Source organism: Suncus etruscus, chromosome 4 (genome assembly GCF_024139225.1).
Source record: "Suncus etruscus isolate mSunEtr1 chromosome 4, mSunEtr1.pri.cur, whole genome shotgun sequence".
Lineage (NCBI taxonomy): Eukaryota > Metazoa > Chordata > Mammalia > Eulipotyphla > Soricidae > Suncus > Suncus etruscus.
In genome coordinates, this window is record NC_064851.1 from 118,616,934 (window position 1) to 118,630,907 (window position 13,974).

Below are 13,974 nucleotides of genomic sequence, written 5' to 3' on the forward strand. Positions count from 1 at the left end.
CCAACAAAACATGTTTTTAAACATGTGTACACAGTTTGGGTGCTGGGCTGATAGTCCAGCTGATAAGGTGCTTGCCTTGCACATGGCTGATCCAGATTTGATTCCCAGCATCTCATATGGCCATCCAAGTGATTCCTGAGTGCAGAGCTAGGAGCAAATCCTGAGTATTGCCAGATGTGGCCCCAAAACAAATAAAAATATATACATTCTTGTATTAAGCAAACAATGCTTGGGAACATTCTTTGAATCATTTGATAATATTGAATCCTTGTAATTCCACCGTAGAAGGCACTTGTATACAAGATAAATAATGTATGGGATTCCCCCACCATAGTCTTGAACTCTGCACTGCAAAGTAGGCCTACTTGTGGCCCTGCCATAATCACGGAACTACTGAAGTTATCCAGTTAGAACAGTCTAGCACTCTTACACCCTCATCTAGCACCTTATTGCAGCAGGAGAAGTCTCTTTCGTTTTTTATTTTATATTTTATATTCCTGCATACTTTCTGCTATCGCAGATAAATTTTAATTGTTGATTTTGGGCCCCCCTTTAGCTGTACTCAGGGTTTACTCCTGGCTCTGTGCTCAGGAGCACACTCCTGGTGGAACTCAGGAAACCACACGGAGTGCCAGGAATAGAGCCGCGTTGGCCACATGCAAAGCAAGTGCCCTTCCTATTTTACTTATTCCCACCAGTATAACCTTGGTTGTTGTTTGTTATTTTTTGTATTAAATCAAAATTATTTTCCTTCAAGATTAAATACAGAAACAAGCATGTGATCTTCTCCAAGTTTATAGTTGAAGAAATTTTTATTTAGTTGGCTATAGAGTTAGCTGTATATGCAGCTTGTTTTGCATGCCGTCAACCCAAGTTCGATCCCTGACACCTTACATTCTCCCTAATCCAGGTGTGAGCCTGAGTGCAGAAATGGGAGTAAACCCTGAGCACTGCTGCATGTGGCCCACAAACAATGATGTGTCTGCTTTTTAGTACACAATGCAATTTAAAATAGTTTTAATATTTTTCCTAAAGTTACTCAAAATTATTTTCTCTGAGCCTCATTTTATTTCTTTAGATTTTTCCTGAATATTGTGAGTTAAATGAATCCATTTTCTGAATAGATTATGGTTTGTTGCCATTTGGGGGGTGATAGAGTCTTGAAAACTCTCAACCTTTAGAAGGAAATGAGTGTGTTATGGGGAGGGAGTCTTTATTCCTTGGGATGGTGGACAAAGAAATAGTTGATGATTGGATGAACTACCTGAAAATTGGCAGAGAGGAAAGAGTCTCTTATCCATGTATGTAACTTTATAAGTAATTTACTAGACCCCTATGAAAAGTCAGCATCAGTTATAGAAGATCCAAAAAGGGTTTCTCTGAGAAAATTCAAAGATTTTTGAATCTTTGAACCAAAGATCTCCAGTAAGTTGGGGGGGGGGGGGGATTATTATTAACCAGAGATACCATCCACTGAGAGAAGAGCGAAGAGCGAATTCTCTCACTGGCACTTAGAGTGGAAAAAGCTTTAAAAAATATGGCCCTTAATCTTTTGGCAGAAGAGAAGGCTGAAAGAAAGGGGAAGCGCAAAATGGTGTTTAGATTTTGTGTGAAGGACTCTCCATCAGGTGTGAGCTTGTATGAGACTAGGAGCAAAGACTGAACACGCAGAGCTATTTTTATTTGGGTTTGAGGATCTTAGGAAATGAGGCTGTTTGTGTTCTACTGAGGCAGCTTCCCCCTCAGCCACCCCCCACCTGCTGCCGCCACCCAAACTTCAGTTCATTCTGTGTTCCCTGGCCCTGGGTTGCCTCAGGGAGATGTCATTTCTGGAAGAGGGTAGGAAATGTTTGAAGTAGAGTGCAGATTTAGAGAAAGCACTGCTTGGAGGGGGGAGGCTGTGTTTTGTGGCAGACCACAGTAAAGGGTTTCTGCAGCCTGTATGACATTTGCCTGCCAGCACCCTTCGCCTTGACATCATGGAGAAGATTGGTTCACAGGGAATATTTAAAACTGGAGGATGTGGACCAAGAAGTAGATAGTAGGAAGGGGCTTGCATTGCATGTGCTGAACACAGGCTCAGTTCCCAGCATCCCATATAGCAGGCATAACCCCTGAGCACCACTGGGTGTAAATTAAACCACGTTCTTAAGAACAAAGTGATTATACATTGAACAGAGTGCCTTGCAGGTGGCTGACCCCTGTTTAACCCATGTCACTCCATGTAGTCTCCCCAGGATCATTGGGTATGACCCCCCAAATAGGGGAATCTCTCCTTTTCTTTGCCCAGCAAGGACCTATCAATAAATTTGACTGAAGTCTCTGGCTTTTGTCCCCCAGAGAATGGCACACATCACAAAGAATGAGAATAAACAGTGTTGGCAGGGATGTGGAGAGAAAGGAACTCTTATCCACTGCTGGTGGGAATGCTGTCTAGTTCAACCTTTATGGAAAGCGATATGGAGATTCCTCCAAAAACTGGAAATCGAGCTCCCATACGATCCAGCTATACCACTCCTAGGAATATACCCTGGGAACACAAAAATACAATACAAAAACCCCTTCCTTACACCTATATTCATTGCAGCTCTATTTACCATAGCAAGACTCTGGAAACAACCAAGATGCCCTTCAACAGACGAATGGCTAAAGAAACTGTGGTACATATACACAATGGAATATTATGCAGCTGTCAGGAGAGATGAAGTCATGAAATTTTCCTATACATGGATGTACATGGAATCTATTATGCTGAGTGAAATAAGTCAGAGAGAGAGAGAAAAACGCAGAATGGTCTCACTCATCTATGGGTTTTAAGAAAAATGAAAGACACCCTTGTAATAATAATTTTCAGACACAAAAGAGAAAAGAGCTGGAAGTTCCAGCTCACCTCAGGAAGCTCACCACAAAGAGTGATGAGTTTAGTTAGAGAAATAACTACATTTTGAACTGTCCTAATATTGAGAATGTATGAGGGAAATGTAGAGCCTGTTTAGGGTACAGGCGGGGGTTGGGTGGGGAGGAGGGAGATTTGGGACTTGGGTGATGGGAATGTTGCACTGGTGATGGGTGGTGTTCCTTTTATGACTGAAACCCAAACACAATCATGTATGTAATCAAGGTGTTTAAATAAAAAAAAATTATGCATTAAAAAAAAAAAGAAAAAAAAAAGAAATTTAAAAATAGGACTGTGGAGATAGAAAAGCAGGTAGAGTGCTTGTCTTGCATGCAGTCAACCCAGGTTTAATCCCTGTCGCCCTATATGATTTTCTGAACTCCACCAGTAGTAATTAGCTCTTGAGTGCAGAGTTAGTAGTAAGCCCTGAATGCTGCCAGGCATGGTCCAATACAACAACAACAACAAAAAATTTAGAAAAGAAAAACATAAATAAAATGAAGGGCCTAAGGAAATGAGCACCCATTTTTCTCTCTCCTGCCTGGCAACCACTGTGAGTCAGCTTGCTTCACATAGGCCAGTGTCTCCAGACCACATCCCACCTTCATTGCATACTCTCATAGTTCCATCCAGATCTTCAAACTAGGATGGGACATGGACTGAAGGGAGAAGGCACTTGCTTGCTGATGTATTTGGGAACTGTTGACTGAAGGCTCTCAGATACGTAAGTTGGAAGATTAATCAGGCTGTGTGGTGCAGGTGGCTCTCTGAACAGATGTGCACAGCTGTCCGATTGAGATCTTCACCAGTGCATGATGTGACAAGTAACCAAGTCAATTTGTCTTCTCCTCTGGCCGCACCCAAGATATTTCTTGGTCTCTGCCAGCTGGAGTAGTGATTCATAATGTAATCTTAAATGTTCTTGTGGCATTTTTGCACTGAAGATCCATCTGCTTTTTCCCAACTCTTTCCCTTTCCACTGAGCCCTTCCTTGTGGGGAATACCAAAGGGACAGGCATTTTCCCCTGAAAGGGGGCACTCAGCAGGACGTCAGGCCATCCTTCTATAGGGAGAAGGTCCTGGAGCAGCAGGTCCTTGGCCCTTGGCCACTTATGGCTGCTACTTGTCATTCCTTGGGGATACCTGTCTCTTCCTTTATTCCAATTTGAGGAGTGTACACCCTGAATTAACTGGTTAACTGGTGCCTGCAGGATTCTCCTGGCTCAGGTTTTCCACCTCTATGCTGGCCCCTCACAGCGTCTGGAGATGTGCAGTGATGTCCCAAGGCTGTGAGCTCATTAGCAGTTGATAATTCCGACTCCCACTCTGGGACCAACAGAAAAATGCCATAGGGAGAAAACTATTTCCCTGCTCAGGGGCAAACTGGAGACTGTTTTGGTAATGGAGGTTGGTTGCTTTTGTGTTTGTTTTCTTCCACTTTCCTTCACAGTGGTGTGCACTTTGAAGTAAACATCATTCCAAGCAAGACCTATAGGGTGTCAATTTGCAGGTTTCCTTGGAGTGTATTTATCAACAGATTTAGTGCATGAGCTAGCAAAAGGCCACTGGATTTCATTTTAGAATGAAAACCACTGTGCTGCTTATTAGAAATTGATTAGAAATACACCTTGGTTCCCAGGAGAGGTTCCCAGAAAAGGAGGGTTGAAGGAGAATGCTTGTTAGCAGTGCCCTCAGATCTGCTTCGGTTCAAGCTGTCATATTTGTCAATATATGAGCCAACAGGTACAAACACGTATGTCAAAAGGTGTGGAGTCCGAATACATGCACCACAGTTTTATTTGAGAGAGTAACTTGTTGGCAGAGGTGTTGGTTTCCCTGATCTTGCCAGGATGACACCCACTAAGAAAATGAAAGTTTCTTTCTGCCCTAAAGAAACCAACCTTTGAGCTTTTTAAAATGTGTCTGTGTCTGTCCTGATATTCTTTTGCTTGTGGGAATCAAGGAAACGGTTCTTGGGATTACATTTTAATTACAGGAACCCAGGATTTCTTTTCTTTTCTTTTTTGGTTTTTGGACCACACCCGGCGGTGCTCAGGGGTTACTCCTGGCTCTTAGCTCATAAATTGCTTCTGGCAGGCTTGGGGGACCATACGGGATGCCAGGAATCAAACCCGAGTCCATTCCTGGTCGGCCACCTGCAAGGCAAGGCAAAAGCCCTACCACTGTGCTGTGCTATCACTCTGGCCTTAACCCCAGGATTTCTGATGTGTCATTGTTCCTTTAGGGAGACCAGACAGCATGTTTTGAAAAAGTGGAAGGGGCATGCCATTTTGGGGGGATCTCCCCACCCTGATTTTGGGCACATCACAAAACATAGCTGCAATCTGAAGTAGAACCTGATGGGCAATTTTTTGTGAAATTGATTGAGTAACTGAGCACAGACAACGAAATGACCTGACTCCGTTTCTTTCTAGTACATTAATCTTGGGCAGTATCCTCAATAAGACACCTTTGAAAACAGCTAATTTGCCTTGACATTGTTCCTTTAAAGGTTTTATAAATAATTACCTGCTATAGGCATGTTTAGGCAGCTGCATTTTAATTATGTGTCTCTACTGAAAGGCAGTAGTAATGAAAAATTATCCTACAAGTAGCAGAATACTTTCAGCATTTCACATAGACAACCACACATTGACAGACTGGAATATTCTGTCCCAACAGGATCTTCAAGTAAATTGGTGGTGGTTGGATTGCATTGCGGATTGAACAGTGGAAAAGGTCACTTTGGTTCACATTAGCATCCCTGAGGGGCAGCTTAATGATGGTAGAGCCAATAGCTCTTGAATTCTCTCTGTAAAGAAATAACTGTAGTGGGGCCTACTGCTGGGAGATAGTACAGGAAGTGAGGTGTTTGCCTTGTATGCAGATCCCAGGTTCTATCCTGGGTACTGTGTCTGGTTTCCTGAACACTACTGGAAGTGATTCTCCTTGAGGTCAGAGCCAGGGGAAAGCCTGGGACACTTCCTGCCCCCAAACAACACTACACTGTAGGGCCAGTAGAAAACAGATGACACCCCAGTGTCTAATGCATATTAAATAATTGGTAAATTTGGGTTGAAAACAGAAAGGCGTTTCCTTTTCTTTTTATAGTTGAAATTAGAGATTGAAAACAATTTGTGACTTGCCTTTCCAAGGTTTGGCCAGTAGAATTTGTTGCATTATTTATTAGTCCTTTGATTTTTTTTTTTTTTTTTTGCAGGTTCACATAAGTACCACCGGGTTGATTGTGACCCCACCCCCAAGCAGCCCAGTGACAACGGGCCCCTCGTTCATGTTTCCATCTGATGCCTCATACCCGGCTGTCCTTGGAGTGAGTATAGATTCTTAGGGCTGCATTTCCCCCTTTGCTGTTTAGATGAGTAAGCCTGGCATACCCACCCCACCCGAACACCTGCAGTTTTATCTCGATATTTGCAGGGTGGGGTGGCTCTTGTTCTATTATCTCTGTCAATCTTCAAAAAATAATCAGGAAGTCTGTTGATTGCATTCAGCAAAATGTTGAGGCTCAATGGCCTCAAGCTATTAAGAACTCTGTAAAATGCTCAGTTTTCATTAACGCTTAGCCTGATGTTCTGCAAGGCTTAACCTTTATTTCTTGAGCTTTTAGACTTTGCTTATTTCACACAGAAGCACCTTTATAGAAATATAAATGAAGGGGCTGGAATATCCCCATGCACACAGGTTTGTTTTGAGTCATGAAATAAAACAATTCCAAATCTTTCACTTATTGCTTGCCTTTTAATTGCTGGTCTTATATTAATATTTTCATAGGCATGATTTTCTGGGATACCTGTTGCCATGGAAAGCTTTTTCAGTACATGTACTTTTCTTTCTAGAAATACAGCACCCTACAGAGTCCAAAATATCAGTTGTTTGAAAACATCTGAACTGTATGGGGGAAATTAATTGAAAGAAGATTGTCAAGAGAGCATAGATTTAAAAAAAAGAGAGAAAAAGGGAAAAGAAAAAAAATAATACAAATTCAACCTTGGGTAGAAAAATCATAGTAGCTTAAGTCACCTTTCCCTAAAATTGTAGGCAATTGAACTGCAAGAAGCCAACAGTTTTTGAAATATCTCACATTCAGGTCAATGACTTAGCTTAGACTCAGATATTGGTTTTCTCAGTCCAGAGTTGAATGAGGAGAAAAAGTTCCTGGGTAGGAGACAAGGCTCAACTGGCTGTGCCCCGCTTAGCCACTTAATTGTTTTAGGGTCACACCCAGCAGTGCTCAGGGATTATTCCTGGCTCTACACTCAGAAACTACTCCTGGCAGGCTCAGGGGACCATATGGGATGCTGGAATTCAAACCACTGACCTTCTGCATGAGAGGCAAACACCTTACTTCCATGCTATATCTCTGGCCCCGATGCTGAATCTTTTTAAATCTTGCTGTGCCTGTCCATAAAGAGGGATTAATTATATCTGTCTGGGAAAGTTTGCTTCATGCCTGCAGTGTAGAACAGGGTACTTGTTCCTGATCTCATTATGGACCTTGACTGAGCACTTAGAGAATGGGCCTGGGACATGTGTCTGGGGTCTCTCTCAGATTGCCTGGGGAGTCCTGGTTCATTGGGTTAGGGGTTTCTCTGGTCTCTGTACAAGAAACAATAAGGTTTCTAAACAGCTAGTATGTTTATGAGTTTGTGTCCCTGATCAACCGCCCTCTGATCTCCAGGGAACTCTCTTCTCCCATTCTTCCTGACCCAGTAGATACACAGCCAGTTAGTACTTCCATTCTCAGATGACAATTTCACTTAGAAAAATTCAAACTTAATTTCTTAAGGTGGGGTGGGGAACAAAATTTTCTGATCTTGGGGAAAAAAACTAATTGGTCGTAAAGACACAGTGCTGGCTGAGTTTCAGTGCTGTGAGCTAGAACTTTTTCAATAACAGGCCAATTGCTCTTAGCCAAAGGCACAGTCTAGAGTAAATCAATAGGATGGGTCACAAGAGAGCATGAATAAACAAAAATTAATTTACATGCCCCCCTTCATCCTAGGATTATATAAGAAAGGCTGTATGCTAAGCCAGAGAAACCTTTATTAAACATCCTGGCTGTGCCAATTTGATTCAAAGAAAAACTCATTATAGACAGGCTTGTCCGTCATCTCAGGGGACATGCAGATGTTAAAGTCTCTTGTAGAGTAGCAGAAGTATTGAGGATCGAATATTTCAATTTTGTTTTCATAGCATGTGCCCCCTGCCTCTTACATCCATTGTGGCACTGTCCTATTTACCAAGACTTTGAATTCTACCACAGTAATAGTACAATCTGCAGCTTGGTAGAAGGGAAATCAAAATTTTCACGGTGTGGATTTATTGGTAATAAATGCCAGCACTAGAATAGAAAATGAAAATTACCCCTGTACTTTCTTTTTTTTCATGTATTGAGACTTTTTAATCTTTCATGCAGATTAAGTTATAAACATATTGCTCCATGCATTTTACATGTGACCATTAAAATGGTAAGTATCTATGAATAGGAGTACAACTGATATCAAAACATCAGATTTGATAGGAGTAAGGCATTTTTCCTTCCAACTAATTATATGGAAAGAAGAGGGTGAAGATATTAGGCTCGTATTGTGAAGCCTGGACTCCATTTTGTCAATCTAAAGCTAAGTTTCCATTTAAGGCTGTTTCTATACCAACAATAATACCCCAATGCCCTATAAACCACAATATACTGCCCCCAACAATAATGACGGAGACCTCAAGACCCTGTAAACCATAATATGTTACCCTAGATATCTAGCTGTAAAAAGGCATGATGAAACGCCCTAGAAACACCCTAGACAATAGTAAATCATCTTAAAGGTCACGACTTTCTGCTTTTAGCCCTATATAACCTGGTTTGTCTGGAAGGTGGTCCTGATCAGTCAGTTTGTAGCTTGTTGGTAGATAGAATATAGCTTTGCTTTGCCTTATTTCAATCCTGTGGTCTCATTCTTTGACTCAGACCCTAACATTATCTTCTGCACAATGACAAAAGCACTTGTAAAATTAGTGGTGAACAATCCCAGAGTTTCTAGATCAACTCAGAGGTATTTTTCACTGAGATGTGCTAAAGTTGTCATGTCAATAAAGACTAAATCCAGCCCAAGACCAATTATAACTTGATTGCATTTGCAACATTGGTAACCTTCATTCAAAGAAGTTGTGCACATATAGATACTGAATGTGTATGCATGCTTCAATGTTTGTGTGTAGGTGTGTGTGTTTAAGGAAACAAAATTAAATATCAGAAGAGCAAACAGGTGATTCATGCATTGTAGCAGCTGGGAGAAGCTAAGCAGAGTTTTTGTGTTAGCAGGACCAAGAAGGATGGTGGGTAGGAGGGATGGAACAAAAACCTTGGTAGTTTGAGGGGTAGATAGTCTGGCCTTGGGAGCTAACAGGGGCTATGAGACTTGGAAAGTGAGCCAAAATCACAACAGAAAAGGACTCAGGTCTTGGGACCCAAGACCTCTTGAATGTGTTGTGTTGTTCTAAGAGGGGCAGAAGCACAGCTTTCCCCTCTTTTGAGAAACACTAACTGAGGTGTAATGTATCTTCGCTGTTAACTTTGCTGGGTATTTGTGAATCCAAGAACAGTTCCCAGAATGAGAAATTACTTCCCATCCCCTTGTCCCCTTTCAGGGGAAGACCTTGATAAAATTTATCTGCAGCAAATAATAATCCACACAGACAAGAAGGATAGGGTGTAAAAGATTGGGCAAGGAGAGCCAGAGAATCCTCCTGCAGCCAGCAGCTTTCACAGAAGGACCCCTCTCCCCTGTTCATCAAGCTATTTATTGCCAACTCCACAGCGCCCCACCTGAAAGGGCTAGGTGGGGCAATAGTCACAGAACAATCCTAAGGAAACACTTTTATATACAACAATTCCAAGAATCATCTTATGGAAACTTTTTCATATACTACACTGAGGATCTGCTACCTGCTGGCAACACGGCAACATGTTCAGGTTGCTACATGTAAATTAAGTGCCTCACTGTTATACTAACTCTCTGGCCCCATATGATTTCTTCTAAAAAATCAAAGATAGAATACTAAATTTACAATTTGTCAAGGAAGTCCCATTGCCAGCAACCTGGCAGTTAGTCTCACTTTCATTGAGCTTCTCTCTGCTGTCTCCAGAACCTTGAGAGAGGGATGCTTCCTCTTGCCTATCTCTGTTGATAACCCTACCTTTCGGATTGGTAGAAGGAGAAATTGGGACCTCTGTAATTTAGCCAGTTACCTTTAGTCATCATTTATCCTTCTTTCTCTCTCTTCTCTTTACTATGGGACTACTCTCAGATTAGTGTTTGGAATCATTCCTGAAGATGCACAGTGGACCATGTGGTGCCAGGGATTGAATTCAGGGTTCTGCATAAAAACATTTGCTCCAGTCCCTAGGTACTTTTCTTCCTCTCTCCTCTCTCCCCCATCCTTCCCCTCCTCTCCCTTCCCTTTCTCCTCCCTTCCTCTTCTTTTCCATTCTCTCCCTCCCTTTCTCTCCCTTTCCCTCCTCTTCCCTTCCCTTCCTTCCCTTTCTCTTCCTTTCCTTTCCTTTTCCCTTACCTCTTCCCTTCCTCTTCTTTTTTGTTCTCCCCTGTCCTCCCTTCTCCTTTCAAGACTATACCTGGCAATACTCAGGGCTTACCTAACTTCACACTCAGGAGCTACTGCTAGTGGTGCTCAGGGGACTGTATGGGAATGCTGGGATTGATTGAATCTGGATTTGCTACATGCAAATCAAGTGCCTCACCTATTTTACGAACTCTCTGGCCCCATATAATCTCCTCTTAAAAAATCAAACATAGAGTGTAACTCCACCCTGGATTTAGGTGTACCTATCTGAGACCCGCCCATTTCTGGGAGGGGTCTTGGGAACTGAATATTAGGTGTGACCTTACCTGCAAGACCCCGCCCATTCCTGGGAGGGGTCTTGGAATAGGTAGATAAACCCTTGAGCCAGGGGATTAGGGGTCTGCCCTGCTGCGCTCTCTGGCTTTTGGGTAGTTGCCTCTTTTGGTCTTTGACCAGGATGGAGGTCAAAGGAAGATGGCTGAAAGGAATTAAGAGGCAGGGTAGCCTAGAATGGCTGAATGCTTAATTGGTTATGATATTGACATGTGGTGAATAGGTCATGAATAAAGCTGATGCTTCCTGATGCCTGTCTCTGGATGAGTCTGATTCCGCTGTTCACCTGGGCCTGGGACCCGCCGGCTGGATGGGGATCGCGGAGCCACGTGGCCTGGGATGGCAGAGAAGAATCTCTCCATCCACTTCCATCCATCACCATCCAGCACCATCCTTAATTATTTGATTCAACAATAGAGAAATAAATTTACAATTTGTCAAGGAAGTTCCATTCCCAGAGAGATATTTTTTAAATTACCAAATTCTTTTTTTTGGGGGGTGGTGGAAGGGGGACATTCAGTGGTGCTCAGGGATTACTCATGGTTTTGAGCCCAGAAATTCCTCCTGGCAGACTCAGGGAACCATGTGGGATGCCAGGGATTGAACCTGGGTCTGTCCCAGGTCAGCTGCATGCAAGGCAAACACCCTACCAATGTGCTATTACTCTGGCCCCTAAATTATCAAATTCTTTTTTTTCCCCCCATAAGCCACACTAGGTGACGCTCAGGGGTTACTCCTGGCTATGTGCTCAGAAATCGCTCCTGGCTTGGGGGATCATATGGGATGCCGGGTGATCAAACTATGGTCCATCCTATGTTAGCACAGGCAAGGCAGATGCCTTACTGCTAGCACCACCACTTCAGCCTCTACCAAATTCTTAACTGTATCTTTCTTGGTCTTTTTTTTTTTTTAAGTAAACTTGTCATTTAAAAAATATATATGTTTTTCCTCCTTTCCCCCCCCCCCTTTATCTTTATAGTCATTCCCACAATTGACTGGTTTAATTCCAGTGAGCATCCAGTTTAAACAAAAGACTTCTCATCTTTATGTTATTGCTTGGATTCTGACATTTAGGTTGTTTTTCCATTGTTTTATAGATTTTTTTAAATCTGTCCAGTTTTTTTCATTGTCCTAAAAAACAATGACTCTTATTCACTGCTTGTGGGAATGCCGTTTAGGCCAGCCTTTTTGGAAAACAATATGGAGATTCCTCAAAAAACTGGAAATTGAGCTCCCATATGAACCAGCTATACAACTCCTAGGAACACAAAAATACAATTCAAAATTCCCTTCCTCACACCTATATTCATTGCAGTGCAGTTTTAATAGTCAGAATCTGGAAACAACTAATATGCCCTTCAGCAGATGAATGGCTAAAGAAACTATGGTGCATATACACAATGGATTATTATTCAGCCATCAGGAGAGATGAAGTCATGAAATTTTCCTATATGTGTATGTACATGGAATCTGTTATACTGAGTGAAATAAGTCAGAGGGAGAGAGATAGACACAGAATAGTTTTTATTCATCTATGGATCTTAAGAAAAATTAAGGACATTATTGTAATAATGCCCAGAGACAATAGAGATGAGGCTGGAAGGACCAGCTCACAATATGAAGCTCACCACAATGAGTGATGAGTGCAATTAGGGAAATATCTACACTAACAACTATCAGGACAATGTTAATTTGTGAGAGAACTAGAATGCCTGTCTCAAATACAGTCCAGGGCGGGGAAAGAGAGAGGGGGCATTGGTGGTGAGAATGTTGCACTGGTGAAGGGGGGGTGTTCTGTTTATGACTGAAATGCAACTACAATCATGCTTGTAATCATGGTGCTTAAATAAAGATTATATATTTATATATAAATAAAACCAATAAGGCATACAAAGGGTGATGGTTCTGAAGGGGTTAACACTGCTGATTTGAGGGGCTGTGACCACACAGTGCCATGTAGCCACTATACATGCCCGTGGGTGCCAGAAAGAAAGAGGGTGTTCTGGAGGGCGGAAAGTGGTTTAGAAGGAAATGATGAGATTAGGCCATATTTAATGTTATTTGCCCCAAGAACCCAGCAAATGTTGGGAGCGTCTCCTGTCTGTCACTTTCTCCCTAGAATTGTGGAGGACTCTCATATCTAGTGCAACCTAGGAGACATATGGAAAAGATTCATTTTGGTCTCCTGAATTTAGGCCCAACTGGGAGACTGGCCTGTGACTCCAGGCTTTAGATCTGTGGGCTCAGTCACTCAGGTAGCAAGGTAATTCAGTGGATTGAAAGCAGGCTTTGCTAATCCCTGCTATCACATGGTCCTCCAAGCAGTTCCAGGAGGGATCCCTGAGCACAGAACCACAACCCAGCTCTGAGCATGGCTGACTGTGGCCCTCCCAAACCTAAGAGAAAATAGAAGGATCTTGTTCCTCATTGCTAGACAAATGTACTCTTGGCCCAACCCTTCTCCAGACTTGGTTTTGTAAAGGGCAAAAGAAGGTTGCAGAGAGGAAGGAGGGGCATCATGGTATGTGGTCAGTCCACATGTTTCTGCTCAAGGCTCTTTGAGTCTACTGGCAAACAGGGCCTCCCAGGGGCTTAGAACCGTGAGCACTTCTGTGTTGCTCCTGATGAAGGAAGGAAATTTTGGGCTGCCTAACAGTAGAGTCAGCACTAGAATCTACATCCATCTGACCTCCAGAGCCCAGGCTTGTTCAGTGCAAATCTGCCTCATCTGTAAGGGTCATTGGGTCAGGGGCACACATCTGAGACGTGGCCAAGCAGATACTGTTCACATTAGCAGGCTCTTTCTAAATCTTGTTTTCACTAGCCATCATTCAGAAATAGCCATTCTTGCCTCCAGCTCCAGACTGATAAGCAGAAGGTCTGAATCTATGAAGCCTGAGCAGAGGTTTCATTTTTAATGAATTGCAGAATGGCATTGAGTTTTTCACACCAGTAGCTTGCTGGCTGGGGCCAGAGCTTTATCACACTGTATTTTGATAAGATAGACTTTCTGCATTTCTATCAGGCTCTGCTACAAGTGATGAGTGCTTTTCTAGCCCCTATTAATTTAGCATGAAGGAGCTGGTGAAAATGGTTTCTGATACTGTATTCAGTTTAGAACATTATGGGACCTATGCAAGTCAGAAGAT

General features: G+C 42.5%; 1 protein-coding gene across 1 annotated transcript in view; it reads left to right on the plus strand.

The window, feature by feature from the left end:
* Positions 1–13,974, plus strand: part of SH3RF1 (SH3 domain containing ring finger 1) — a 189,987-nt gene that overhangs the window by 146,072 nt on the left and 29,941 nt on the right. Inside the window, exon 6 of the mRNA XM_049771292.1 lies at positions 6,117–6,227. Coding sequence (XP_049627249.1) covers positions 6,117–6,227 — 111 coding nt within the window. The remainder of the gene's footprint in view (positions 1–6,116; positions 6,228–13,974) is intronic.